This window comes from Cnephaeus nilssonii (genome assembly GCF_951640355.1).
Source record: "Cnephaeus nilssonii genome assembly, chromosome: 20".
NCBI lineage: Eukaryota > Metazoa > Chordata > Mammalia > Chiroptera > Vespertilionidae > Cnephaeus > Cnephaeus nilssonii.
The window spans coordinates 36,220,039-36,247,420 of NC_137091.1; the positions used below are offsets into that span (position 1 = coordinate 36,220,039).

A 27,382-nucleotide genomic window follows, 5' to 3' on the forward strand; every position below is an offset into this window, starting at 1 on the left:
TCACTCCGCCTCTTTCTTCTCCTCCAGGATCTCCTCCGGGATCTCCACCGACAGGATCTGTTCGCCAGGGTCCAGGCCCGGGCTCACGCGGATCCGCACCGAGTGCTCCTCCTCAGGACCAGCTGCCTCCTTCTCGGCGCCCCCTTGCGAGGCAGGTGGCTGAGAGGCTGGGGCGGGCGGTTCCTGGGGTACAGGCTGGTCGGGGGTGGCAGAGCCCACCTCTCCCGCGGCGTCTTCCGAGCTCTTGGCCTAGAATCCCAAAAGGGTGACTGCTGAGGCCAGAATGTCCAAGGGATCTTAGCTACCTCCCTGTCCCCCTCGTCGGACCCCCATGGAAAAGGATGGTGAGCTCAGCAGGTGCAACTAGCGGATGGGGGCTGGGCGGAGCCGTCAGGGTTCCTTACAGAGACGCTATGTTATGGGGGGCGTTTAAGACTTAAAATCTCTGTTGGAAAGTCCTGGGGAGATATGTTAGGTCTCTGTTAGGTCTCTGACATCATCTCGTCAACATCATCTCATCAATGACTGAAGGCAATAGCTGACGCCTGTGGACCCCCGGGGCTGCACGTAGCACCCTGGCCCCTTCCCCTTTATACTCCTGCCCCCTGTACCATGCTGGAAGGGCCTCTCCCTGCCCACCCAGTTCCCAGGGCTGCGTGCTCCCTGGTGGACGAGAAAAACTAAACAGACAAGGAAAGGGCCGATGAGGGCTGGAGCAGCTGTGGCCTGCCCCCCTTTCTGGAAAGTCTCAAAGGTTGAGATCCACAGGGCCACTGGCATTAGGCTGGGCTGAGCCCACGTCTGGGGACTCGGTGGGTACCTCCAGCCTCCAGCCTGCGGGCCCCCGTGGGCGCTGGCCACGGTCTGTGTAGCATAGGGAATTGGTTGAAAACCCATGCTTTTGTGGGTACGCATGGCCCCTCCTGCCCTGTCCAAACCTATCTCTGCACGGAAGGATGCTGGGGAGGGAGCAGCCCCTAGACCAGGAGGCCCCGGGGGCCACAGATGTCCAAGTCCGGCTTAAAATGGTGCTGAGTTAAAGGGAGAGCAGTCATCGTGCGGAATTAAAGGGACAGAGACCCCTGACGTTGGTTCAAGTCACAAGGTGTTGAAGGAAGGGGAGCAGGGGGTGGGGGACAAGATGCTCCTAGAACCCAAGGCGTCCTGGGGGACAGGTCACGTCCTCTGTCCCATGTGTCTGCAGGCTTGTCACCCCTGTACCCCCCTCCCCTGCCCACTCTAAGCTCTGGCACGCACTCCCAGGGCAGGATGCCCAGATGGTGCCCACTGTGGGACCTCCTGAAGCATCCTGCTTTGATGGGACCCGAAGAATCATGGGACAGTTGGTCCAGGGCTTCGCCGTGTTCCAAATGCTTTTGTGAAAGGCATCCCGGGTCTCCCGCCTCATCCCTGGTACCCTATGTGGCGACCCTGAGGAATCAGGGGCTCCGGAGGCTTGAGGAGCTACACTGGTCACAGCGGGCAGTGACAGAGCCGGGTTTGGACCTGTGTCCTCGGACGGCTACGGAAGAGCCCCTTGTACTCTGCCGTTCTGCCCTGGTTCTGAGTTGCAGGGGAAATGCCTTTTATTGGAACACGCGTGCACATTTACACGGAGTGGCCAGATTATGATGATCTCTGAACGCATAATCATCTGGCCACTCAGTGTATATCCTATATAATAAAAGGCTGATATGCAAATTGTCCCCTCAACCAGGAGTTCGACCAGCAGGCAGGCCGGCCAACCGCCCATGTCCCCTCCCCCTGGCCAGGCTGGCCGGACCCCACCCCTGCATGAATTCATGCACCAGGCCTCTAATACACACACACACACACACACACACACACACACACACACACACACACACTGAGTGGCCAGATTATTATGCGTTCAGAGATCATAATAATCTGGCCACTCAGTGTAATTCCCATCTCCTAGCTGCCTCGGTGAAGAGCTAACATTAGGAGCCAGTTTCGGATCAAGCCCGTCACTGTCCTGAGGACACTCTGGGAGCGCATGTCGGCTCAGCCAGCCCTAAAGGCCCCAACCAGCCGGCTTTACGCCGCCCTTGGCAGGTGGTGAGCCAGTCACGTCTGTCCTCAATCTGGGGCCAGTGGTGACTGCCTCCGGAGACCCAGGTATCACTCCTCGGACGCCTGCTGTCCCCTAGCTTCTGACAGGTTCCCGGACTCTGGCACCAGTCTGCACTGAGCCCCGAATTCACTGGGCTCCTCCGAATTGTCTCCCATGGCCTGCTGCCCCCTCCCTTGCCACCGAGCTCCTGCCTAAGCCCATCCCCCCATTTCCTGGCAGCCTCCCTACAGGACAGTAATGAGCAGCCATAATTAATGCAATCATTCTAATTGGCATTCTGGGCATTAGTCACAGAAAAAAAGTCCCAGAACTAATTTTAAAATTCCCTTTAGATTTATGGGGATGGGAGCAGTCTGCACAGTGCCTGTCGCCTTTCCAAGTCTTTTAAATTGCAAATCTTTTCAACAGACACAACATTAACTAGGAGAACGTCACTTTTATCTGGGGAGGGAGGGACATTCGCGGCCCACACCAGGACTTCCCTTTGGGAAAGCCACTCTACCGCCTCAGCGTGGGGCGGGGCATGTGAGCCAGGCCTCTGGGGAGTACCCCACTGAATGGCTCAGGAATTGACACGTGACCCAATTCTGTCCAATGACAGTGAGCCCTGGGATTTTTGCTGGAATTACTGGGAATGAGGTGCTTTCTTTCTGTTGGAGTTGCTACACTTTCTGTTGGGGCCAGCCCGGGAATGGAGTCCACTCCCAGGAAAACAGAGGTGATACACCTCATCCTGTTGGCATCATTTGAGCTTTGGGCCCAGCCTTGTGATAGGGGGACCTATACCCGGATAGGTAGAGCACCTGAATTCATCTGAAAAGTAATCATCTTATTTTAAGTCCTAGAACACATATGCTTATATGAACAGGGGGTTAAGGTTCTTATATGAGAACAGGGAGTTAAGTTTTTCTTAAAGTTTCCTCTTCAAGGCCTGTGCGAAGCAATGGAGGAGGTGAATCCAGCAAGCAGAACCGATGAGCATGGTCAGGCCAACCCACCAGGAGTCAAAACGTCATCGCGCCAACATCATCTCATCAATGACTAAAGACAATAGCTGACGTCTGTGGACCCCCGGGGCTGCACTGAGCACCTGGCCCCTTCCCCTTTATACTCCCCTGCCCCCTGCACCTTGCTGGAAGGCAGGATTTGATGCTTGTAAGCGCCCTGTCTTCTTGGTTGGCTGGCCTTCTCAATAAATGCCTAATCTGATTCAACGCTGCCTTCCTTATTGGACACAGCGACAGGCAGCCCGAGCCCAATGGGGGTTTCCCGGTAACACTTGCCCGAACTTTTTAATCACTCCACCCAATAAACTCCGTTTTCTCAAGTGAATATGAGCTTGCACTGTCCCTTGCAACCAAAGGAGCCCTGGCGGACAGGAAGGAAGGAAAGCACTCCCTGGAATGGACTGTGGGTCCCCTCGCAGGTCCCGGGCCTGCCTTCTGCCTGGAACAGAGTGGACACGGGTCGGTGGCCGGGTTCCCGACCACATTACCTGTTCCAGCAGCTGCTGCTGTTTGGCAGCCGCCTCCAGCGCAGCCAGCTCTTTGAGCCGAGCCCTGAGGTGGGCCAGCTGGCCGCCTTTTGCCCCCCTGGCGCCCATCTTTCCCGCTGCGGCCAGGGCGGCATTGAAGAGCTTGGGGGTGCCGGCCCGGGGAGGAAGGATGAGCACGCTCTTCTCCTTGGGCTTGCTGTTACTCTTCAGCATGCGCCTGCAAGAAAGCAGTGTCCGCTCATGTCACCAGTGCAGCATTCACTCATATCCCTAGCACGCGCAGGGACAGAGGAAAAGTTTGCTTGCATAGTGCTCTTAGAATTAGACTTGCATGGTGGTGGTTGTTTGACGAGCCATTTTTTAAAAATATATTTTTTTATTGATTTCAGAGAGGACGGGAAAGACAGAGAAAGATAGGAACATCAATGATAACAGAGGACCATTGATCAGCTGCCTCCTGCACACCTCCTACTGGGGATCGAGTCTGCAACCCAGGCATGTGCCCTGACCAGGAATCGAACCGTGAACTCCTGGTTCATAAGTCGATGCTCAACCACTGAGCCACAATGGCCAGGCTGGCAAACCATTTCTGAGTGTATTTTCTGAGCCAAGCATAGCACTAAGGGCTTCGTGCATAGCATCTCACTGAATGATCAGAACAACGAACGTAGGTCTTATTGTCTGTACCTTATAGATGAGGAAATGGAGGCTCAGAGGGGTTGAGCAACTTCCCTGAGGTCACACAGGAAATAATGGAATCTACACTAATAAAAGAGAAATATGCAAATTGTCTTACCTCTGTGACACCCACCAGCCAATCAGGAGTGAGTATGCAAATTAGCCCAACAAAGATGGCAGGTTAATTTGCATACACAGACATGGAGTGGCTGGGCAGGGTGGGACGCCTGCTATGAGGGGGAGCGGGGGCAGAGGGAGCTACAGGAGCGGGGCTCCAGCTGGAGTGACGATTCCGGCCGGAGTGAAGACAGAAGGCGGCGGCCAGAGTGAAGGCCTGAGTCCCGGGTGCCGGAGGAAAAGGGGTGCCAGCAGCCAGGGGAAGGAAGGCCTATTGCACGCATCTTCGTGCAATGGGCCTCTAGTCAGAAATAAGAGGCCCAGATGGAAAAGGACCCAAAGCACTTTGCTTCTCTTCTCTGGCTTCATTGTCATGTCAGCATCAGCGCCAGCACCAGCTGAGCCCTTACTGAGCGTCTGTGGTGTCAGGCCCTGTGCTCAGTCCTCCACAGGCGCTCTTGGGTGGCTCTGCGGTCCCCCGTCCTGCCTCTGTGTGATCCCCACCCCTTGAGGGTGAGTGGGACATGCCACTTACTTTCAATCAATAGGACACCGCGAGGGTGATCAAATGTCACTTTTATGAACACGTCGCACAGGATCCTGATCTCCGTCTTGCAAGGACAAGCCTTGCTGGCTTTGATGAAGCCAGCGCCCATGTGGGGGGAAGTGATGGGACAAGAACCTGCGGGCGGCCACCAGTCCTACAACCACAAGCACTGGATTCAGCCAACAACCACGTGACCCTGGAAGCAGATCCTGCCCCACTTGAACTTGAGAGGAAACCCAGCTCTGGCCAACACCTTGACTACAGCCCTGTAGTGGGCCCATCCCAGCCGTCCCCAGACTTCTGACCCATAGAAACTCTAAGATAATAAATACGTGTGGCGTTAAGCTCCTGCGTTTGTGGTAATGCTGTTATGCAGCAGTGATATCTGACAGCGCCCTCTGTCATTCAAGTCTCCCAGGAGTCCTCAGGCAGGTCCTGTTATGTCCCCTCATTTCAAATGAGGGTATGGAAGTCCAGAGAGGGCGAGTAACTTTCCCAAGGTCACACAGCTAGGAAGTGGCAGAGCTGGAATTCAAACCCACGCCTCTGACCCCAGCACGCCAGGCCTTAATGATCGCAGCAACTTCATGGGCATGCTCTTCTTGGATGCTGACAACACTCCTGTGACACGAGAAGGGCTGGGATTCCTGTGCCTATGGGAGCTGGGGAAACTGAGGCGCGCGGGGGGGGGAGGGGGAGGGTGACATGCCCAAGGTTGCTAGGAAGGGGCAGAGACAGAATAACAACCCAGATTAAGTGCGACATGTCACCCGGCTTCTCTAAATGAGGAGAGACTTTTCCATCTAACGGAGCCGCCGCCTCTCATAAGGAATTCTTCACGCTGTGCATTTATGATGAGTGGTTTGGCTCAGGAACACATGCATTTCGCCTGCAGTCTAGTAGAGCGGAGGCCACTAATTGGCCAATTCATTCATCAGGCTTCCGGCAAAACTTGTTTGTTCACAAAGGAGGCCCCGCTGGCTGCTTCTCTAATCAGAGGCAATGGATTGGAATTGTGCGTATCAATATTAATTGCCCAAGACTTGCATTAGCTAGCTGGGGCTCCCCCCCGGAGAACACCAACGTGATCACTCATCGGAAGCCTCCTCCGTGCCCGGCGCCGTCACCCGTGTTATTAGAGTCCATAACTCAGCGCATGCCCGTCTGCAGGAAGGCTCGGCATGGGACGAAAGCGACACAAAGGAACTGTGCGCAGGACCTTCGCGAGGGCTGGTGGCTGGCTCTGGTTTGAAACACTGAGTGGGCTTCTGGGGCACCTCCAGACTAAGGCAAGGGAGCCCCGCTTTCAGATGACATGCATTTCACTATCATTAGGATCAAGCATTCACCCCCCAAGGAAGGGGCATGCGTGAGACGTTTTGGCCCCCTTTCTGGGAAGGGCCAAGTCCAAGAGCTGAGCGCCTCGCTTATTTGGGGCCACGGGTCTCCCATAAAGTGGGGAGCTCAGACAGAACCCCACATGTGGCTTTCACCAACTCAGATACCCCCAGGCCCTGTGGTTCTCAGACCCCCATCTCTCTCTCTTTAAACTGATTTCGGAGAGGAAGGAAGAGGCAAAGAGAGATAGAAACATCAGTGATGAGAAGGATTCATTGATTGGCCGCCTCCTGCATGCCCCCTACAGGGGATCGAGCCCACAACCGGAGCATGTGCCCTGACTGGGAATCAAACCGTGACCTCCTGGTTCATAGGTCGACGCTCAACCACTGAGCCATACCAGCCAGGCGATCTGGTCTCTCTTTTGATGGACAGCGCTCCTACGTGGCCCCCTGCCTCTCTCCTCAAACTTGTTGTCCAGAGAACCAGAATCAGCCCCTCCTCCTTCCTCTGGCTGCCCCCACCCCCACCCCCTGTCCCGCAGGCAGGTCAGGAGCCAGGCCTCTGCAGGATCTGGCTGATTTGGCAAAGCTTCACCTAACCAAGCCGGGGGGATGGCATGCCACTTGAGCCTGGCTTTCGGGGGGTTGGGGGTAGTGGGGGGAGGAAGGGAGAGAGGGCCCTGGGGCCAGTTCTCAGACATAAACAGTCAATTCCCATTACTTGGGTAAACTCTACGAAGTCCCTGCAAACGCGGAATCGGTGACTCCTGAAGGGTCGCTGCTGGGGGGATCAGGATGAGGGCTCTGTGTGCCTCTCAACACAACGTCTTCATCAGCCGGTCCATGCATAACCTGCCTCTGCTTACAGGTGTGGTTCTGCTTAAAGACATCTCATTTATCCTATGGCCGACCCATTCACCACGAGCCTAGGGCCGGCAGCCCCAGACCTCCAGCCTGAACGAAGGCACGTCCCAGCCTTCTTTTCAAGTAGCGAGAGCACCACAAGACTTCACGGAAACGTGAAAACCGTGGCACGTAGCAGACCACACACCCAAAAGGACACTTGTTTGCAGTAGGAGCTGGGCGGAGAGGGCGGAGCGCCCCCTTGCTCTCCCTCGGCTTGGAACACGCACTCGGGGTGTAAATAAACGGTAGCGAGGAGGCAAGTCGCAAATACAGGTTCCGAGAATAGTGAGTGTTGACCACACTTCCCAGCCCCCCTCGGGAGAGGAGGGGAAGTGGGGGGTTTTGTGGGGAAAGTTCAGGTTCCCCAGCGGCTTCTCTGAGAGAAGAAGGTGCGTTACAGGGCGGCTTCCTTCCCCGCCCCATCGCGAGGCGGAGCCATCACCAGGCTTCACCTACAGGCCCTCCCAGTCTCAGCCCCTCGCTCCTCCATCCCCACGGCAAGCTGCGCTCCCTTTCTTGCTGGTCTGCACACACACACCGAGCCTGCGCCTCCGTGGGCCTTTGCACATGCTGTTCCCTCTGCCCAGCATGCTCTTCCCTGCAGGCGGCGCCCAGCTCATTCCACCGGCTCAGAACGGCTTTTCCTTGGCGACTTATCCCAGCAGCTCCCTCCCTCGGTGTCCCCTCCCGTGGCTTTGTGCTTCCACAGGGCCCTTGTCCCCTGCGGCGGACACATCACCTAATCATTCACTTCCCTGTTGTCGGCCTCCCCCCGTCCCCCAACTAGGATGCCAGCTTCGTTTGGTCTCTGCTGTCCCCAGGGCCTCCCACTACGTCCTCACTAAAAGACGGTGCTGCGTGAACAGATGGTGGAGACTCGGTTCCTCTTGCCAGGACCACGCTCTGTGCCTGGTGTTACCTACGGCATTCTTTCAAAGAATATCCGATAAAGGGCAGGGGAGGGCAGACTCCAGATCTGTGCATTAGCAAGTATCCAATGGGGACATTATAGCGGAAACTGAACGGGTAAAGAGGGACCATCGTGATTAGCCGTCGTCTTACGGAGCCCTCCCTCAGGCCGGGCGCCCTGCCGGAGACGCACACAGTGGTGGATTTATGGTTACTCTTCGTTTACAGGGGAGAAGACCGAGACCAGAGAAGTTAAGTAACTTTCCCCAGGCCACACAGCCCAGACCCACACCTGGAGGAGGTCGGAGCTCTATCAGCCGCCCACGCCGACGGGGGTCCTCCACCCACCACGTGGCCTCCGTCACGCAACTAAAAACCCGACCTTTTAAAAGCAAAAATCTGCTTTTCTAAGAAAGCACCTGCCCCCTGACCATCCCCAGTCCAGGTGCAGAGGTCCTTCGCTGCGGCCCTGCTCCCACGACAAGATCCTGGAAACAGCCCGAAGGCCCTCTCACCGCAGCGGCTTGCCTGTGGACCGACGGGCCGCGCGGCGGGGTGGGCGCCACGTGCAAAAAAGCAACGTGCAGAGAGAATCCAGTGAGCCACTCTCCATGCAAGGCAGAAACTGATCAGAACCCACCCGTGGGCCTGCCTGTCCTTGCCAAAGGAAACACAGGAAGGTCCTGCGATGCTGGAAGAGGAAGTCTTAGTCCTTCAGGAACGCGCACTACAGCATCCACGCACTTTTTTTTTTTTTTTGAGAGAGAGAGTGGAAGGGGGGGAGAGAGACAGAGAGAAACATCTAAGTGAGAGAGATACACCAATCCGTTACCTCCTGCATGTGCCCCACCCCAACCAAGGCCGGGGACCGAGCCTGCAATGCGGTACGTGCCCGTGACCAGAATCAAACCCGGGACCCTTCAGTCCGAGGGCTGGCACTCCATCCACTGGGCCAAACCAGCCAGGGCTCCGTGGACTTTTTTAGTTAAAAAAAAGAAAGAGCCCGAGCGGGTTTGGCTCAGTGGATAGAGCATCAGCCTGCGGACTAAAGGGTCCCGGGTTCGATTCCAGTCAAGGGCACATGCCCGGGTTGCGGGCTGGGGCATGCAGGAGACAGCCGATCAATGATTCTCTTTCATCACTGATGTTTCTATCTTTCTCTCCCTCTCCCTTCCTCTCTGAAATCAATAAAAATATATAAAAGAAAGAAAGAAAGAAAGAGAGAGAGAAAGAGAGAAAGAGAGAAAGAGAGAAAGAAAGAAAGAAAGAAAGAAAGAAAGAAAGAAAGAAAGAAAAAAAAAAAAGTACCTGGCCTTCTTCCGGAGTAACTTCTGGGACTCGGGGTAATGCACCAGAATTTCATTCAGGTCCTTCTTGTCCAGAATGAAGAGGTTGGTGAACCCGTGGGCCACCACGTTGGCCGTGCGCCGATTCCCACCTCCGACAGCCAGCAGGCTGGGGTGAGGAAGAAGGGAGGGTGAGGCCCTTGGGGGGCTGCGGTTCTGATCACCCTACGGTCTTCCTTTCCACCCGTGTCAGCCCCACACCCGTGAGAGCATGTCATCTGCGTGTCGGCAGGTGCCGGGGGTGCATCCTCAGCGCTCCCTCTGACCCCCCGGGGCCCTGAGGATGAGGCCCACCCATGGTCCCCCGCCCCCCCACCCCTCCCTCTCTGACCTTATTTCTCCGAAGACGGATCCAGCTCTCAGCGTCACCAGCACGGACTTCCCATCAGGGCCGCCCAAGACCTGCACCTGCCCCGCCTGGATGATGTACATCTCGCGCCCTATCTCCCCCTGAAACCGAGAAGGGGACGTCCCTCTGTCATGGTCAAAAGCGACCACAGACACGGCAGGACTGGGCCGGTGGCACGGCATGAGGAACCTGCCCTGGGGGCCAGCCCGGCCACGACTTGGTGTGTGTTGTGGGGCCTCGGCCTCTCCATCTGTGGATTGGGGAGAATGACCCCCCTCGGCCTGCCTCGGTGACAGGATTGCAGTGGGGAGTTAGCGAGTGACGGAAAGTGCTGGACGTAATGGGGCAGGTGTAACGGTGCTTCACAAATTCCCGTTACACACCCCGATGAGGGCCCATGGACCTATGAACCAGGAGGTCACGGTTCGATTCCCTGTTAGGCCACAAGCCCAGTCGGTGGGCTTGGTCACTAGTGAGGGGCGTGCAGGAGGCAGCCCATCAATGATTCTCTCTCATCATTGATGTTTCTATTTCTTTCTCTCCTTCTCCCTTCCTCTCTGAAATCAATAAAAAATATATAAAAATAAAACCTTAAAAAATGGTTAGGTGGAAAGAAATCCACAAACATCTATGCAAGGGCATCAGGTGCAGCCTGGCCCTGTCCCACCTCTACTCCCGCCCCCTTCTCCCCAGAGCAGGACCAAGACCCTGGCAACAGTTCCGTCCACACAGCCATGCCCTGCCCCCCTTCAGGCTCCGCACGTCCCTTTTCTGTGAAGTGGGGCTCCTCGTCCCGGCCCCCACGATCCCGTGTCCAGGGAGCAAAGCCGGAGACTCACCTGAGTTCAGTGCCTGGAGCCGGGCAAAGCCTCCTGTGCCACGGAACCAGGGTCCCTGCGGCCGGCTGGCCCGGGCACGGAGCTATGCCACTCTCCCCTTCCCTGCCAATCCACCTTCCCTGCGCCCCAACCTCGCTGGACCCTCACAGCCGGGGGCTGGGGGTGAATCCCAGCCGGCGCCGTGGCCGCCTCGGCCCCTCACCTTCTTGCACACGTAGTCATTGGGCAGGTAGACGACAGAGCGCAGCCGCTTGAGCATGTCAAAGATCATCTGCCGGTCACAGCCCTGTTGGGAGCAGCCAGGAGCCCGGTCAGAGGAAGGCGGGGCTCGGCCTCCCAGAGCCCGGAGGTGCGGGCGGTGGGGGGTACCTGGAAGAGCGCCACTTTGCTGACGATGTCATAGTTCACGTCGATGGCCAGGTCCAGCCGCATCTTGTCTGGAAGCTGCACCATCAGCTCCGACTCATCTGCAAACGAGACCCTGGCAACAGTCAGAGGCTCATCCAGGCTCCTCCCCACCACGTAGGCCGAGTCCACACAGCACCTGGCCCCATCCACACTGCACCCGGCCCCATCCACACTGCACCCAGCCCCATCCACACTGCATCCGGGCCCATCCACACTGCACCCGGCCCCATCCACACTGCACCTGGCCCCATCCACACTGCACCCGGCCCCATCCACACTGCACCTGGCCCCATCCACACAGCACCTGGCCCCATCCATACTGCACCCAGCCCCATCCACACTGCACCCGGCCCCATCCACACTGCACCTGGCCCCATCCACACTGCACCCGGCCCCATCCACACTGCACTCGGCCCATCCATACTGCACCCGGCCCCATCCACACTGCACCCGGCCCATCCATACTGCACCCGGCCCCATCCACACTGCACCTAGCCCCATCCACACTGCATCCGGGCCCATCCACACTGCACCCGGCCCCATCCACACTGCACCCGGCCCCATCCACACTGCACCCGGCCCCATCCACACTGCACCTGGCCCATCCATACTGCATCCGGGCCCATCCATACTGCACCTGGCCCCATCCACACTGCACCCCGCCCCATCCACACTGCACCCAGCCCCATCCACACTGCACCCGACCCCATCCACACTGCACCCAGCCCCATCCACACTGCATCCGGGCCCATCCACACTGCACCCGGCCCCATCCACACTGCACCCAGCCCCATCCACACTGCACCCGGCCCCATCCACACTGCACCTGGCCACAAGGTGGATATTCTTTGAAAGAGTCTGTCCAGAGAAGGGAAGGGTCAAGACTGTTTTGCCCACCAGGATGTCTGTGGTGCCCGGCAGAGAGCCTGGCATGGATGAATGTTGGTCCCTGGAGACAGGAAATGCACTACCGGTCCCCACCCTGATGCCCCGCCCACTGCACCCGATGATTTATGGGCTCCAGCTCTGAGGGAGCCTGGGCCAGTCAGAGCCCTCTGGTGATCTGCTCCCCTGGGAAAGGGGGTGAGATGACCATGTCACAAAGCTGTCACTGCGGGGAATGAGGTAATGCAGCATCCCTTGTAGAGTCACAGGCACTAGCAACCGATAGTAACCAAGATCCTGACACTCGTGGCCACAGACTGCCACGACCTTAGGCTCAGGTGTGGCTTCTTTGAGACCAGAGGGAACCCCACAGAGGCAACGGGCCCTTTTATTTGGTTGGAGAAGTTGGGGGGCTCTGAGGCACAATAGGGTGGCTTACGGGCTTTTCAGAGGCCTCCAAAATCACGTCTAGGCTCTGAGAACAAAATGACTAGCTCCCAGAGATAAAAAGGAAACTGGGAAAATTTAAATAATTAACATATGATTAGCATATTCAGATTCCATTAAGGGTTCCCTTTAGAATCTGTGAAAATCTTGCTACATCTGCAAGAAATTTCAGGTAAGATCCTCCCACTTTGTAAGAATTACTGAGCACAAATTTACAAAGAAATCTATACATACCTATGTATATATTTGGAGACAGAGAGAGAGAGAGAGAGAGAGAGAGGGAGAGAGAGGCTTTCTTTTCTCCTGACTGGGTTGTACTCCCATCTCCGATGAACGCCCATTCCGAGGTGGGTGGAGTGAGGTGGGCAGAGTGCCCAGAAGACAAGCCCCCTCAAGTCTCCAGGGCCTCCTGACGGCCCAGCTCCGGGCGCCCCACAGGCCTCCCAGGCCCCTCTCACTTAAATGTAGGGACACAGCCAACAGAGGCCCCAGGCTGGCCTCGGAGTCACAGGACGAGGGCAGACGCAGGAGGGTGGGTACCTGCAGGGGGAGTCTTACCCAGCATGCCTTGGGAGTGCCAGGTGTACTCGTACCAGGTCTTGACACGGTTCTGCACGGACCTGGGGATCTTGTAGAAGTTCATGTACTTCACGGTGCTGTCCATGCAGCTGCGGTAGTAGGTCTGCCCCGCCGTGGCGGCCCCCACCACATCTCGCATCTGGGGCAAGGGGGGGGGGGGGAGGTGAGGAAGCCGCTGGGTCAGAATGGGGCCGTTCCATGGGCTTTGGGGATGTGGGACACGGGCACATTTACTTCATACAGACCAGGGTGCAGTGGGGGTTCAGAGAGAGAGAGGCCCATGTCCACCCAGAGAAGGAGTTGCTGGCGGGGAGTCTGTCTCCAGAGAGTGGGGGGGGTAATTGGGGGCGAGGCTGCTGGCCCCTGGGCGGCCTCAGGTCCCAGGGGCTGGGCTGATGCTAATACCACACGGCCGATTGGTGCCAGGGGCACTTGGACCCCAGCCTGCAGGAAATATGCCCAGTGAGGGCGGGGCCCCTCAAAGGTAACTCTGAGGACCGCTGAGTGTCGCCTCCTGCACTGACTAGAATGCGAGATAGGCCCCCAGCACATCAGAACCCCCGCCCCAGGGGTTGCTCTCTCCAAGGGCGCAGCCCAGTTCCTCAGCCTCTGCAGAAACCATTGAGCCAGCTCTCCGGACTTCCCAAAGGAGGGGCATTTCCCAGAAAGCCACCGCCCCGAGGGGATGGGCCCCGAGCCCAGGCTCCCAGGCTTGGTCTGAAAGGCTCAGGCGCAGGCAGGTGTGGGAAGCCGGACCAGTGACCCAGCTACCTGTCCGATCATCACGGAGAAGGCGAAGACGCCCGTGAAATAGTTCAGCAGCTGGAAGACGATTTCAAACAGCGTCTTGGGGTCGGGCAGCCCGCCGATGGTGATGAGGGTCTTCACAGCCCAGTAGTAACAGCGAATGTAACTGGGGAGGAAGAGGAAGGGCGGCTCAGGCATCACAGCCCCGCTCCGCCGACCCAGGTGGCGTGGCTCTGACAGGTGTGCCTTGTGCAAGAAAGAAAACCCTGCCCGGCCGGCGTGGCTCAGTGGCTGAGCATCGACCTTTGAACCAGGAGGTCACAGTTCGGTTCCCGGTCAGGGCACATGTCCAGATTGACGCTCGACTCCCAGTGTGGGGCGTGCAGAAGGCAGCTGATCCATGATTCTGTCTCATCATTGATGTTTCTATCTCTCTCTTCCTCTCCCTTCCTCTCTGAAATATATATATATATTATTTTTTTAAAAGGAACACGGGGCCCTGAAGCTGGGCTGCCTGGATGCAAACCCAGCGCTGCCACCCTCCAGCTGCATAACCTGGACCAAGCCCAGCTTCCTTCCCTCGAGTGGGTGTGTTCATAGAAAACATCCATCACAGGTGACCACGAGGACACAGCTGAGGTGCTAGAAGAACACCTGGCCCAGGTGGGCTCCCAGTAAATGCCAGCTGTCAGCGCCTTCACTGTGGCTGGCACCTGCCGCGTGCCTGCTGTGGCAACAATAGGCTCCGCGACCTCAAGAAGTTCACCATCTAGTGGGGACAGGCAAGCAAACACGTAATGGGGACGGGAAGCAGCCGTGGTTGGCAATGGTAGGGGAGGGGTCTCTGGCTCTGATTAGCTGGAGGCCGGGGGCAGGGCTTTGAGCCGCCCTGTCCCTCCTTTCCACCTGGTGCAGGGAAATCTCAGGACAACACAGGCCGGCCCTGGGAAGTCCCCTGTCATACCGGTCCTGGCCACCAGAGGGCGCAGGGACAGCCTTTAGCTGGACTGAGCAAGGAAGCTGGGAGCTGCGGAGCCAACAGGAAGAAAACAGGCGTGATGTCAGCAACCCTCAGCCTTTCCCCAAACCCTTCCTGGTGGGAGGGACCTTCCACTGGCATGGCACACTCAGGGGCCTCCCTGCAGCCTTGTCTGCCATGCTACCAGGTCGGTGGGGACCCTGCAGGATGAAGGACCAGATATGTAGGAACTTGGGTGCTCAAGCCCCAGCCCGTAGCAGACACTCGACAAATGGTCGTTGTTACGAAAATTATAATCACCCCTGGTATTGGACTTGTAGAGGAATCCTCCTTTGCTACTTGTGCTTTGGCCATATATCGGGGTTCCCTGTAGGATTTCCTTTGGAAAAGAGCAGTGTTGCCAAAAAAGGGGTGCCCTCCACGCTGAGCACCAGGAGCTCCCAGGGGCCCTACAGGAGGAAGGCTCTGTTCTCCCCTCCCTGCTGGCCACTCCTCCCTGTGCCTGCGATGGGGGTGCCAGGCCCAGCCCCAGGACATGGATCCATAGCTTGTTGGGGTACAGACTCCTCTGAGAATCTTAGTAAAGCCAGGGACTTCTCCTTCGAAAAGCCAGTATGTCCCACACATCTCAGTTGCACCTGCGTTTCAAGTGCTCGGTAGCCCGTGTGGCTAGTGGCTCCAGTGTCGAACAGCGAAGGCCTAGAAGGTGAGGCGGGACCTGCTCAGGTAGGGAGGCTGCTGGGCAACCAGGCCCCGCCTACCTTCCCAAGTCATTCCACACCCTGTCCCCTCCGGAGACACAAAGCTGCACCCCACTCCTTAACTCCATTGTCCTGCAACGCCACACCTTTCTTCATGGTGCTCCCTCCCCCAGGCATTCTCTGCCCCTTCTCTCCACCTGCCAAGGCCAAGATCAAATGCAGTCTTTCCAAACTGACCTCTCGTTCCACCTCTACAGCCCCAGGCAGACAGACATATATGACACTGTAGCCACTCCGCCTGGGTTCAAATCCCAGCTCTCTAACTTAGGAACTGTGCTGCCCTCAGAGGTCACGGCACACCTGTTACCTGGTCTGTAAAACGGGGGCAATGACCGTACCTCTCTTGGGTGCTTGTTGTGAGGATTAAGTGAGTGACTGTGTTAGCAGGGCTGGTACATTATAACTGCTCTGTGGTTCCTGCTATTAGCATTATTATCATTACCATCATCATCATCATTTGAACACAGTGTATGGCAGCTCTCTGGATGGGCAAGTAGGTTTCTTCTTCTTTTTTTTTTTTTTTAAATATATTTTACCGATCTTTCACAGAGAGGAAGAGAGAGGGACAGAGAGTCAGAAACATCGATGAGAGAGAAACATCGATCAGTTGCCTCCTGCACACCCCCCACTGGGGATGCACCTGCAACCAAGGCACACGCCCCTGACCGGAACTGAACCCGGGACCCCCAAGTCCACAGGCCGACGCTCCATCCACTGAGCCAAACCGGCCTTGGCGGTTTCTTCTTTTTTTAAAAAAATATTTTTTTAATTTATTTCAAAGAGGAAGGGAGAGGGAGAGAGAGAGAGAGTGAAACATCGATGAGAGTGAATCATCGATTGGCTGCCTTCTGCACACACACCCCCACCGGGGATCGAGCCCGCAACCTGGACATGTGCCCAACAGGGGTTCGAACTGTGATCTCTTGGTTCAAAGGTCAACGCTCAACCACTGAGCCATGCTGGCCCAAAAGGGCAAGTAGGTTTCGCCTTGTTGGCCAGCCCCCGCCGGGCCAGGGACGCCCGGGAGCTGTGCTAAGGTGTGGTGGCCTCATTCCCTCGCAGCTGAGCCCTTAGGGTACCCACCCCAATGCACACATGCGGTGACTCTGCCATCTCTGCTAGACTCCGGGACGCTGCAGGGGCTCTCCGGCAGGTCTGGCTCATGTCTGAGCCCCCTCTGCCTGGCACGAGGCAGGGCCTCAGATGTTAGCTTAGCCAGGATGGGAGACTTGGCCCCTCAACCTCATCACGGTGAGGTTCCTTGGGATGGAGGAGGCCTGGGGAGCATGCAGGGATGGGACTTGTGTGTGGGAGTCCCTGTGCGGGGGAGTACGGCCCGGGAGGAAGGCTGGCTCACCTGTTTCCCACGCCATCGTACACCCAGTGGGTGGAGCCAATGCCCTGATAGGCCGATGCCCAGTAATACAGGCACGAGTTCAAGTGCAAGCTGTAGAGCAAGTAGGCGGTGGTCCTGATAACCCTGCCAGGGAAGGAAAGGCGTGAACATGCCGCGGGAAGGGTGGCCGTGACATCTCACCAGGGGCAGGCACGCAGGGACCAAGCCGACATCTCTCCCGGCACCCACTCCACAGACGTCCCTGCGAGCTGCATGGCCTTGCCCAACTGCTTGGGGGGTGGTCACTGGCCAATAGGGACAGCACAGCAGCCAATGAACTGAGCCAACCGGACGCTCTTTTGAGACTGCGTGCTGGGAGTGGTGGCTCGGAACGGTGCTGTCATGACCAGGGCTGGTTGGGCCCAGAGCGACCTGTGCAGACAGTCCTGGGCAGTGCGTCGTGGGCAGGGGCAGAGGAGGGACAGGTGTGTGCAGAAGTGCCAGTCCACGAGAGAGGGGAGAGGACCCTGACCCCGAGCCTGCCCTGGCTGGCCATCCTTGGTCATCCACCCGATGGCCGACTGTGTCCTTGCTCCGGGTCCCCCTGGATTTGAACGACTGGGGCACAGGGGTCAGTTCCCTGAGCTGAGACCAAAATGAGGCTTCGCTCCCTGGAAACACGGGTGAGCCACGTGTGCCGACCTAGGTGTACCCTTCTCACCATCGCGGGAAACGGGACACCCCTGTTTCTCTAAAACACAAACATCCCTCCGAGGAGGGCCAGGAAGGGGCCCAGCTTCCGGCCGTGCAGAGGCCTGCAGGCCAGGGGAAGCGTGGGCAGAGGGTGTGTGTCTGTGTGTGTGTGTGTGTGCGCGCCTGTGTGTGTGTGTGTGTGTGTGTCTCACCTGTAAACGTAGGCTTTGCTGAGGATGGATTCCAGGCGGTTGTTGAACTCGAAGAAGGCCATGTACTAGAGGGAGAACAAGGCATCAGGGCAGCCCGAGGTCTGTGGGTGACACCCCGCCCTCACCCCGTAGCCCAGCTCCCTCGGGTGCCAGGACTCGGGAGGGGGCTGGAGAGGGGACATTCGAAATCACAGGCCCTGAGTCCTCGGAGGGTCAGGGCCAGAAACTCCAGTTGCTAATCCGATGGGAACCATGGCACCCTGCCTTTGGAAATGACACACCATCCTGTGCTGACAGTTTAATCTCAGGGGCCGCCTAGACCTTCTCACTCTGATCATGAACCTCGGAGGGCACCTGTGTCCCAGGTAAGGACACTTGTCAGTGTTAGCTTAGAAAGAAAACAATCTCTTAGCGAACCGTGTCCCTAACCCCTCACTTACAATGAAAGTAATAATAACAGCCGCGCTCTGTGCTGAGCACCTTTGACCATCGCTCCGTACAGTGAAGAGCATGGGGGTTGGGGTGCGGACCCCTGTGCCGTCGAAAGTCCGTGTACAAGTTTGGGCTCCCCATGAACTTAACTACTAACAGCCTACTTTGACCGGAAGCCTTGCCAATAACATAATCAGTTGATTTACACGTTTTGTACGTTGTATGTATTACAAACTGTCTTTCTACAATAAAGGAGGCTGGGGAGCAGAAAATATTATTAAGAAAGTCATAAGGAAGAGGAAATACATTTATAGTAATATATGTATTCATTTTTTAAAAATCTACATAAGTGGGCCCACGCAGTTCAAACCCGTGCTGTTCAACGTCAGCTATACTGTATATATGTGTGTGCATCTGTCTATATAGCTGTATACATGTTACCTTAGTACATGTTTTACATGTGCATCAACACTCTCCTTTTACAGAGAGGAGACGGGCACTCAGCATTCACCCAAAGCACATAGGCAGGAAGTGACAGAGCCAGGGCTCGAACCCGGATCGGACTCGCCCTGCCTCTCCGAGGGGGACACCCTGCCCGCTCCTCCCACTCCCGGTGCAGAGGAGGGCCTTGGCTGGGAAGCCACCTGGCCTACCTTCAGACAGCGGGGCAGCCGCAGGAGGGGGTTCACGCCGAACTTCAGGTAGAGCAAGTCCAAGGGCAGCAGGCAGAGCAGGTCCATCTGCAATCCCAGCGGCAGCACAGTGTGTGCACAGGAAACCCCGGGCAGGGATGGGGCCTCTACCCTCAGCGGACAGGTGAGCTCAGGAGGCCCAGGAGGGCCTAAGCGTAGAGCAGAAGGCCTCCCACCCACAGGCTGCTGCCTGCACAGCCTGTGCCAGCCTGGGGAACCACGTCACACCTGCCCCGGAGCACCCAGGGCTCCCTGAGGTACCACCTTCATCCCTGGCACACACCTTAAAGCGGGGAGACTTCAGGTAGTTATTGCGCATCTCCTTTTTGTCTGTCTGGAAGGAAATGGAATAATGACCGTGAAATGGGGAGCTGCGATGGGAGTCCCTAATGACCCCCGCCCCCCACCTTCCTATCAGAGTTGTAGCCCCTGGACAAGGAGGAGCCAGAATGGAGCAGCTGAGCTCAGGGGAGAGCCTCCAGGTTTCCAGGAGGGGAAGGAGCCCCCAGCCACCCGCTCCGCCTGCCGGTGACTCACAATGATGTCCCCTCCCCTGACAAACTGCAGGCGCATCTGGAACACGGTGATGTCCAGGAAGTAGATGAGGTCGCACAGGTAATCCATCAGCAGCCAGAAGTGGAGGTTGCCCGGCGTCTGGTAGGGGAAGGCCCAGCGCACAGGGATCAGCCAGCAGTTCCAGTTCCAGGCCAGCACCACGAAGAACAGCCACAGGATGTACATCAGGTCTGCGAGGGCGGGAGGGGCCGGGGCGGGCCAGAGCCTCAGCCGGTGCGATCAGGTGGGGCTCTCTATGTTCCACTTGTCTGTCTGCACTTTCCTATAAGCACTATGTAAGTGTGACACTCCTATAACTTGGAGGGGGTAAAATCTAGTTCCTGCCTTAGTAAATACATAGTAGTAAGTAATGCACAGAAGATGGACAGCTGGATACACGGATGGATGGATGGATGGATGGATGGATGGATGGATGGATAGATGGATGGATGGATGGATAGATGGACGGGTAGGTGGATGGATGATGGATGGACGGATGGACGAGTGGATGGATGGATAGATGGATGGTTGGATGGGTGGATGGGTGGGTGGATGGATGGATGATGGATGGATGATGGATGGATGGGTGGATGGATGGATGGATGGGTGGATGGATGGATGATGGATGGATGGATGATGGATGGATGGATGGATGGATGGATGGGTGGATGGATGGGTGGGTGGATGTACAGATGGATGGATGGATGGATGATGGATGGATGGGTGGATGGATGTATACCATAGATCACCCGGTCATTTTAGAGGCCCCATGGACACCAGTGTCTCCCAAATGACTGCTTGTGTGACCTTGGGACAGTCCCTCTGTGGCACCTGCCCTGCCCTTCTCAGAGAAGTCACAAGGGGAGGTCATATAAGAAACACAGGGAGATTGTAAACTATAAAGAGCTGCGCACACATGAAGGACTGTTACTCCTGAGGAATATCAAATGGGCTAAAAGAGGGGATTCGCTTCAGATGTGGGAAGAACTTCTTCCCTTTCTGCTCAGAGCAGCACCTCCAGGAAGGAGCCAGCGAGAGCCTAGCAGAGAGGCCTGGCCAGCAGTCAGGGGCCCAGGCGCCAGCATCTGCTGTGTGTGTTGGCGGTGACCTTCTCTGTGCCTTTGTTCCCTTCAGATGGCTGTGACCTGGTCTTCCCATTCCATGGATATGTTTGCTTGTTTTGGGGTCACCAGCCTCGGATGTCCACGGCCTCCCAGCCCACCTCTGGCTCAGCCCCTCCATTCCCGTCCCGCTCTCCCGGCCTCTCGTGTCACATGGCGGCCATGCCCACGGCCCAGCCAGGACTCACTGGTCAGCGGGTCGATGCTCCGGGGGAACTCGTACTTCCGCCAGGGCCGGCGCTTGAACTTGCAGCAGAGCATGTCGCAGTAGTGCTCCTCCTCCGCCTGCGCCTCCCCGGCGGGCGTCATGCCCGTGGCCGGCTCCGGGGCTTGCTTGGCCGGAGCTGTGGGATGACGCTGGTGACCCCTGACCCAGCCCTGAGGCTCAGGCAGAGGATGCAGGGAGAAGGCTCCCAGCTCTGTGGGCAGACGCCAGGGTGCTCTCCTGGAGTAAAACCCTAAGCTCCCTCCTCACAGCGACCTGGGCCCCTGTCCAGACTCGCTCCCCAGCCACCAATCTGAAACGGCCCCAAGGAGGCGTTTCTGGGCAAGTTGATGTGTCAGGTGAGTGTCAGTTTGTGCATCTGTTTGGATCCCTTTGGTTCCCCCTGCAGGGCCGGGAGCTCCTCGGACCGAGGACTTCCACCCCCCAGGGTCAGAAACCAGGGCAACATTGCTCTAGGTTCCTCAGAGCAGGAATCTCAGCTCCTTTGTCTTTAAAACATGACACTGAATGGGATCACAGCCAGTGGATGGCGAGGTGGGTGACCTAGAGATTGGCTCTTACAGGTTCAATATGGCTATGTTCCTAGCCGTAGGATTGCAAAGGCTCTGCCAGTTCATTGCTGGCACCGTGAGTTCTAAGGCACGGTCCTCCTTTGGAAAGACCTAGAAACCCCTCCCCCGCCCCCCAGCAACAGAGCATGTTCCATATTTCCTCCTGGCACATGGAAAGCAGAAGACATTCAGGTAGCCCCATGAGAGCATTGCAAGTGAGGCATGTGAACAAGACTGTCTGGCTCCATGGTGAGTTATGGACATCATCTGAGTGTGAGACCAGGGTGGACCACCTGATGCCAGTGGATAAAGACAGAAGGGTCGCCTGGCCAGGTGTGGCTCAGTAGTTGAGCATTGACCTCTGAACCAGGAGGTCACGATTCGATTCCCAGTCAGGGCACATGCCCGGGTTGCAGGCTTGATCCCCTGTAGAGGGCGTGCAGGAGGCAGCCGATCAATGATTCTCTCATCATTGATGTTTCTCTCTCTCCCTCTCCCTTCCTCTCTGAAATCAATAAAAATATATTTATTTTTTAAAATATATTTTATTGATTTTTTAAAGAGAGGAAGAGAGAGGGATAGAGAGTTAGAAACATCGATCAGCTGCCTCCTGCATACCCCCCACTGGGGATGTGCCCGCAACCAAGGTACATGCCCTTGACCGGAATCGAACCTGGGACCCTTCAGTCCGCAGGCCGACATTCTATCCATTGAGCCAAACCGGTTTTGGCAATAAAAATATATTTAATAATAATAAAAGGAGAGTCCATGAGGGTACTTGCCCTGTTGGACAGTGGAGCCAAGTACAACTAGATCCTTGGTCCGAACTTTGACCTTCTTCCCTCCCCTGGGTATATAGCTAAACCTGTACATACAGGACCCCAAGATCCACACAGTGGGGATGTGGCTTCTCTCAAACACCCCAATCATTTGGGGGACCACCCTCACCATGAGTCAACAGGGCTTTTGGGGTCCCTCCCCAACCCTCCTGGGTGGACCATCCCAGCTCTGGACTCACAGGGCTTGGGGCTCTCCTCATCGGAGGTGACATCCGGGTCAATGAGCTTCTCCTTCACCTTCTCCGTCCGCTCCTTGAAGAGCTTCACCAGCTCCTGCAGCCGCTCGTTGATGATGGCGCTGTTCTGGCTGGCGGTGGAGGACGCCCGGTCCTGGTCGCTATGGAAACACCATGCGAAGCTGAGCTGGCCGAGTGGGAAAGGACCCCTGTGCCCCGGGGCAAGACCTGACCCCACCTAGCCAGAAGGAGGTGAATCCCTTGGACATCAGAAATATCAAGCCCACTTTGTTATCTCCTGGCAGGAAGCCCGCCTGGGAGTAACGAACGCCCAGGGCCCAGCTTTCAGAAAATGCACTGCGCAGCCAGGCCAACGTGGCCCGGTGGTTGAGCATCGACCTAAGAACCAGGAGGTCATGGTTCACATCCTGGTCAGGGCACATGCCTGGGTTGTGGGCTCGATCCCCAGTGTGGGGTGTGCAGGAGGCAGCCGACCAATGATTCTCTCTTGTCATTGATGTTTCTATTTCTCTCTCTCCCTCTTGCTTCCTCTCTACGATCAATAAAAATACATTTTTTTAAAAAGAAAAGAAAATGAACCGTGCAGGCTCTAAGTCAGATGGGCAGTTCTGAAAAAACTTTGATTCCACTGTGACTTAGGGGTGAGCACAGCACAGCTCAGGGGTGAGCACAGCTCAGGGAAGCTAGTTATTTAGGCTTCAGAAATAGCTGGGGGGGCGGGGGGGGGGAGACGGGACAGTCCAGATATACTATATATCTTTTTAACTTTCAGGAATTTATGAACTCACAGCAAGAGAAAGAGACTGAATGAATGAATGAACGAACAAACGAGCAAGAGTCTGCCTGACATTCCACTCAGCATGTGGCGAGGGCCCTGGGTGGCTGGACGCAGACATGTAAGTCAGCTGTCCTCTGAGTGGCCTCACTGTGCCCCCTCGCTGAGTGGACTGTAACACCGGCGTTTTCAGATCTGGAGACCCAGCCTTGTCTCACTTCTTGGAAGTCACTGGCAGAGGCTGCCTTGTGGTAGAGGGTTCTACAACCATCCATGGTGTCCGGCCGGCATGGCTCAGTGGTTGAGCGTCAACCCATAAACCAAGAGGTCACGGTTCAATTCCCAGCCAGGGCACTTGCCCAGGTTGTGGGCTTGATCCCCCGTGTGGGGCGTACAGGAGGTAGCCAATCAATGATGTTTCTCTCTCATGGATGTCTCTCTCCCTTTCCTTTCCTCTCTCTCGCTAAAAATCAATCAAAAAGACATTTTAAAGCATCCATGGTCCCCCCCATCCCCGCCCCACTCACCTCCTCTTGCCCACCCATCCCCACCCAGCCTTCTGACTCTCCAAGGCCCCAGGGGTGGCCCCCACTCACTCGGTGCCCTGCGGGGTGGGGGGGTCGGACCAGGCGACCACGGGGGTCTCGGCGGGTGGCAGCTCCTGGATCTCTTCCGCTTCATCGTCCTGGGAGGGCAGCCTCTTCCTGCAAAGACACAATATGGGAGGGGCCTTCAGCGAGGGCAGGCCCCTCGCACATCACCCAGAGCCAAATCCTGGGTGGGGATGGGGCAGGAGATACTGCTGCCCAAGGGTCCTCACTTCCCCGCAGGGACACAGAAAGGGGGAGGGGAGGTTCCCAGCTGCTCTCTGACCTCAGTCTCCACACCCGTTCAATGGCCGAGCATAAACATCACAGCATTGCCTTGGCCTCAGGCAAACCTGAGTTCGCACCCAGCCCTGCCTCCTCCCAGTGTGTGACCTTGGCAGTGGCTTAAACTCTCTGAGCCGCCTCGGTTTCCCCTTCTATAAAATGGAACTAAATCCACCCGACGCAATGAGATACTGATCTCTCAGCCGGGCCCGGCCTAAACATCCTTCTCCCTTCCCGTCCCAGTCTAAAGTCACTGCCCTCGTCCGGCCAGCGTGGCTCAGGGGCTGAGCATCGACCCATGAACCAGGAGGTCACAGTTCAATTCCCGGTCAGGGCACATGCCCAGGTTGTGGGCTCCATCCCCAGTGTGGGGCATGCAGGAGGCAGCCGATCAATGATTCTCTCTCATCATTGATGTTTCTCTTTCTCTCTCCCCCTCCCTTCCTCTCTCTGAAATCAATAAAAACATAGTTTTTTAAAAAAATTATTTTTAAAAAGAGGAGTTAGAATTCAGGCTTGTCACATTCTACCCCCTTCTGACGTGCATTTGAGGGTAGTAGGGACAGGGCTTCCCTGGAGAGCTCTTTGCAGAGAATTAGGAGAACCAGCAAGGGAGGGCACAGTCCCGGTTCGAACCCCAACTCGCCGAGTGACCTCGGGCCAGCTGCTTCCCCTCTCTGGCCTCAGTCTCCTCATCTGCCGAATGGGCAGGTGGCACAGTGCTGCGGAAAGCCCATGAGAAGCATGAAAGGTGACCTGTGGGTCCCCGCGGCCGATCCCGGGACTGTGAGGGTGTCGGACTTGGCAGGAGAAGGTGGCAGCCGCTCGGGTGAGGGTGGCTTGTCCTCCGTGATGGGGGGCTGGCCGTCAGCATCAGTGTCTTCCACCTGCACTTCCGGGTGCTCTTTTGTGGCAGGCACTTGGGGAGAGGAAGGAGGGGACACAGAGAGAGAGAGGGAGAGGGAGGGAGGACACAGACGCAGGCTTGGAGCAGCCACTGGCAGCCACCTCCCAGAGGGCCCACACGGAGCTCCACGCAGGACGCACAAAACACAAGACACAGAGCCCAGAGGCCTCCAAGGGCCACGCGGCCCCGGCCACCAGCCCAGGACCCACAGAGGCAGCCGTGATGCCACGGAAGCCACAGGAGCTCCAGGACACGGCCTGGAGTCCAGGTCTCCAAAGCCCCACCTGCATTCCCTGGGCCTGGGACACATCAAGGACCCAGGGTGGCAGGGAGTGGGGGTACAGCCACAGAGAAGGCATGGGGAGCCTGGGGGAGGGGGGGCGGGCAGTCCTAGCGCCTGGCCTAGCACAGCCTGGCTCAGCTGCTTCCCTCCTCTGGGCCTCAGTTTCCCCATCCCACGGAAGGGGGGATGATGCCTTCCCAGGCCTGGGGGTGGGAGGAGAAGGCACTAGCCTGGCTCTCTTGAAGGCTTCCATGGAGAGGGTAGCAGCCTGTCTTTGTAGTGAGCGTTACTGCTGTTGGGGGACCCCTTTGGGTGTTTCTTAGTTTGTTTTTAAATATATTTTTATTGAATTCAGAGAGGAAGGGAGAGGGAGAGAGAGACAGAAACATCAATGATGAGAGAGAATCATGGATCAGCTGACTCCTGCACGCCCCACACGGGGGATCGAGCCCATAACCGGGCATGGGCCCCAACTGGGAATCAAACCGTGACCTGCTGGGTCACAGGTTCGACACTCAACCACTGAGCCACACTGGCCGGGCGGTATTTCCTTGCTTTTCTACATGCCAGGAGCCCCCCAAATTCATCAATGCAACCCCTTCCTGACCTCTGAGAGGCCTGGTGCCAAGTCCCACATCCTGAGACTGGTCCTCCCTGGGAGCCTGCCTGTGGTCCCACCCCAGGGACTGCGGGGCCAGGTGTCCATTGTCCTAATGTGTCACTGGGAGTATTTCCCAAGGTGTGGGGCTCCCCAGGACCAGGGAGGACACGAGACGACTAGATGGCACAGAGCAGGCAAAGGGCAGCACAGAATGAGGACATTCCTCTCGCTCAGCGCTCTCTGGGTCCAGAGAGGACGTCTCGGGCTGTGTGTGGCCCCACTCTCCTCCCCTCTGTGCCCGGGAGAGCAGGTCTCCGTCCGAGCCCCCGCTGGCCACCCTGTGCCACTAAAAACTGCCAACATCACCTTGTTTTCAGTGTCTTCGTGGTTCTTTCTACTTGTGCCTTCTATTATGGCAAGGCGTGTCAAAAAAGGTTTTCATTTTTATAGTAATGGCACGTTTCCTGTTTAGATACACTTCAGTAAGCCCGACCAGCGTGGCCCCGTGGTTGAGCGTCGACCTATGAACCAGGAGGTCACCGTTCCATTCCCGGTCAGGGCACATGCCGGGGCTGCAGGCCCGATGCCCAGTAGGGGGCGTGCAGGAGGCAGCCGATCCATGATTTTTCTCTCATCATGGGTGTTTCCCTCTCTCCCTCTCCCCTCCTCTCTGAAATCAATAAAAATGTATTTAAAAATAAATAAATAAATACACTTCCTTAAATAAAAAGGCACATCGTTTGAAAGGAAAAGCAGAGTTGGCACAGACCGGAGTAAAAACCCAGGAGTGATCCAGGGTGGAAGTCGGGGGACCCTTCGGAGTGAGTGGATTTAGGGCTTGCCCAGAAGACGGAAGCTGGGTGACACCCCTCGTCGTGAGGATGACTGCGTGCCCCCTCCCCCCGCTCTGCCCACCCCGCGTGAGGAGCGGGGGAGAAGGACCGCAGTGGATCTCCTTCAGGAAACGTGCGGTGCTCCCTGCGTACTGATCTCACGGGCAGCTTGCCCCGTGCCAGCCACACACACAAATCGAGAGGGAAAGTGGGCGGGTCTGGCTTGAGTTAAGGGAGAAAATGGCAGGGGTCAGCCCAGAGGGGTCAGTATGTCCCTGAGCACTTGGTCACCAGACAGCAAGTAGCAAGCCTGCAGGCCACGGAGGGCACCTCGTCACAGCCGAACAGATCCAGGCGGGCCTGCCCTCTGCCCTGGCCCCCGGGGAGGCCGCGCCTCCCGCTCTGCCTGCCAGCACCTGAGGCCTCTCCTTTCCTGACATGGAATTTGCCGGGCAGATACCCACGGTCCTCAGAAATCCCAGCTCCCGGCAAACTCTCAAGGTCAGAAGATTCTGTCTGCAACAGACTCCACATTCCTCTCCTGCTCCATTCCGCCACTTACTCTCTTCCCCCACCCAGTTCCCTGCCCCAAGTCTCTGGGCCTGGAGATCTGAGTGGCTTGTTTACACTAGGGTGTGAGTGACTATTTGTACAAAGGATGATGATCTGGAGAAAGCAATGTTTAACCCAAAGAAATGACTTGCTAATGGTGGGATTTTAGGCACAGGGAGAAGGAGATGAATACCCCGCAAGCCACCACAAAGCATGAGGAAGGCAGTGATCAGCAGAGGGAGGGGTGGTTTTCCACAAGCCCAACTAGTGGCCCACAT

At 56.9% G+C, this 27,382-nt stretch overlaps 1 protein-coding gene across 1 annotated transcript in view; it reads right to left on the reverse strand.

Annotated features, from left to right (window-relative positions):
* The window catches only part of CNGB1 (cyclic nucleotide gated channel subunit beta 1), a gene marked incomplete at both ends in the record, with an annotated part of 46,242 nt that continues 18,860 nt past the window's right edge, over nucleotides 1-27,382 (reverse strand). The window contains 17 exons of the mRNA XM_079759719.1: nucleotides 1-249; nucleotides 3,591-3,807; nucleotides 9,396-9,542; nucleotides 9,765-9,883; nucleotides 10,824-10,907; nucleotides 10,991-11,088; nucleotides 12,920-13,079; nucleotides 13,712-13,853; nucleotides 16,785-16,907; nucleotides 17,669-17,733; nucleotides 18,754-18,840; nucleotides 19,076-19,126; nucleotides 19,330-19,538; nucleotides 20,657-20,812; nucleotides 22,264-22,421; nucleotides 23,653-23,760; nucleotides 24,685-24,847. Coding sequence (XP_079615845.1) covers nucleotides 1-249; nucleotides 3,591-3,807; nucleotides 9,396-9,542; nucleotides 9,765-9,883; nucleotides 10,824-10,907; nucleotides 10,991-11,088; nucleotides 12,920-13,079; nucleotides 13,712-13,853; nucleotides 16,785-16,907; nucleotides 17,669-17,733; nucleotides 18,754-18,840; nucleotides 19,076-19,126; nucleotides 19,330-19,538; nucleotides 20,657-20,812; nucleotides 22,264-22,421; nucleotides 23,653-23,760; nucleotides 24,685-24,847 — 2,336 coding nt within the window. The remainder of the gene's footprint in view (nucleotides 250-3,590; nucleotides 3,808-9,395; nucleotides 9,543-9,764; nucleotides 9,884-10,823; nucleotides 10,908-10,990; nucleotides 11,089-12,919; nucleotides 13,080-13,711; nucleotides 13,854-16,784; nucleotides 16,908-17,668; nucleotides 17,734-18,753; nucleotides 18,841-19,075; nucleotides 19,127-19,329; nucleotides 19,539-20,656; nucleotides 20,813-22,263; nucleotides 22,422-23,652; nucleotides 23,761-24,684; nucleotides 24,848-27,382) is intronic.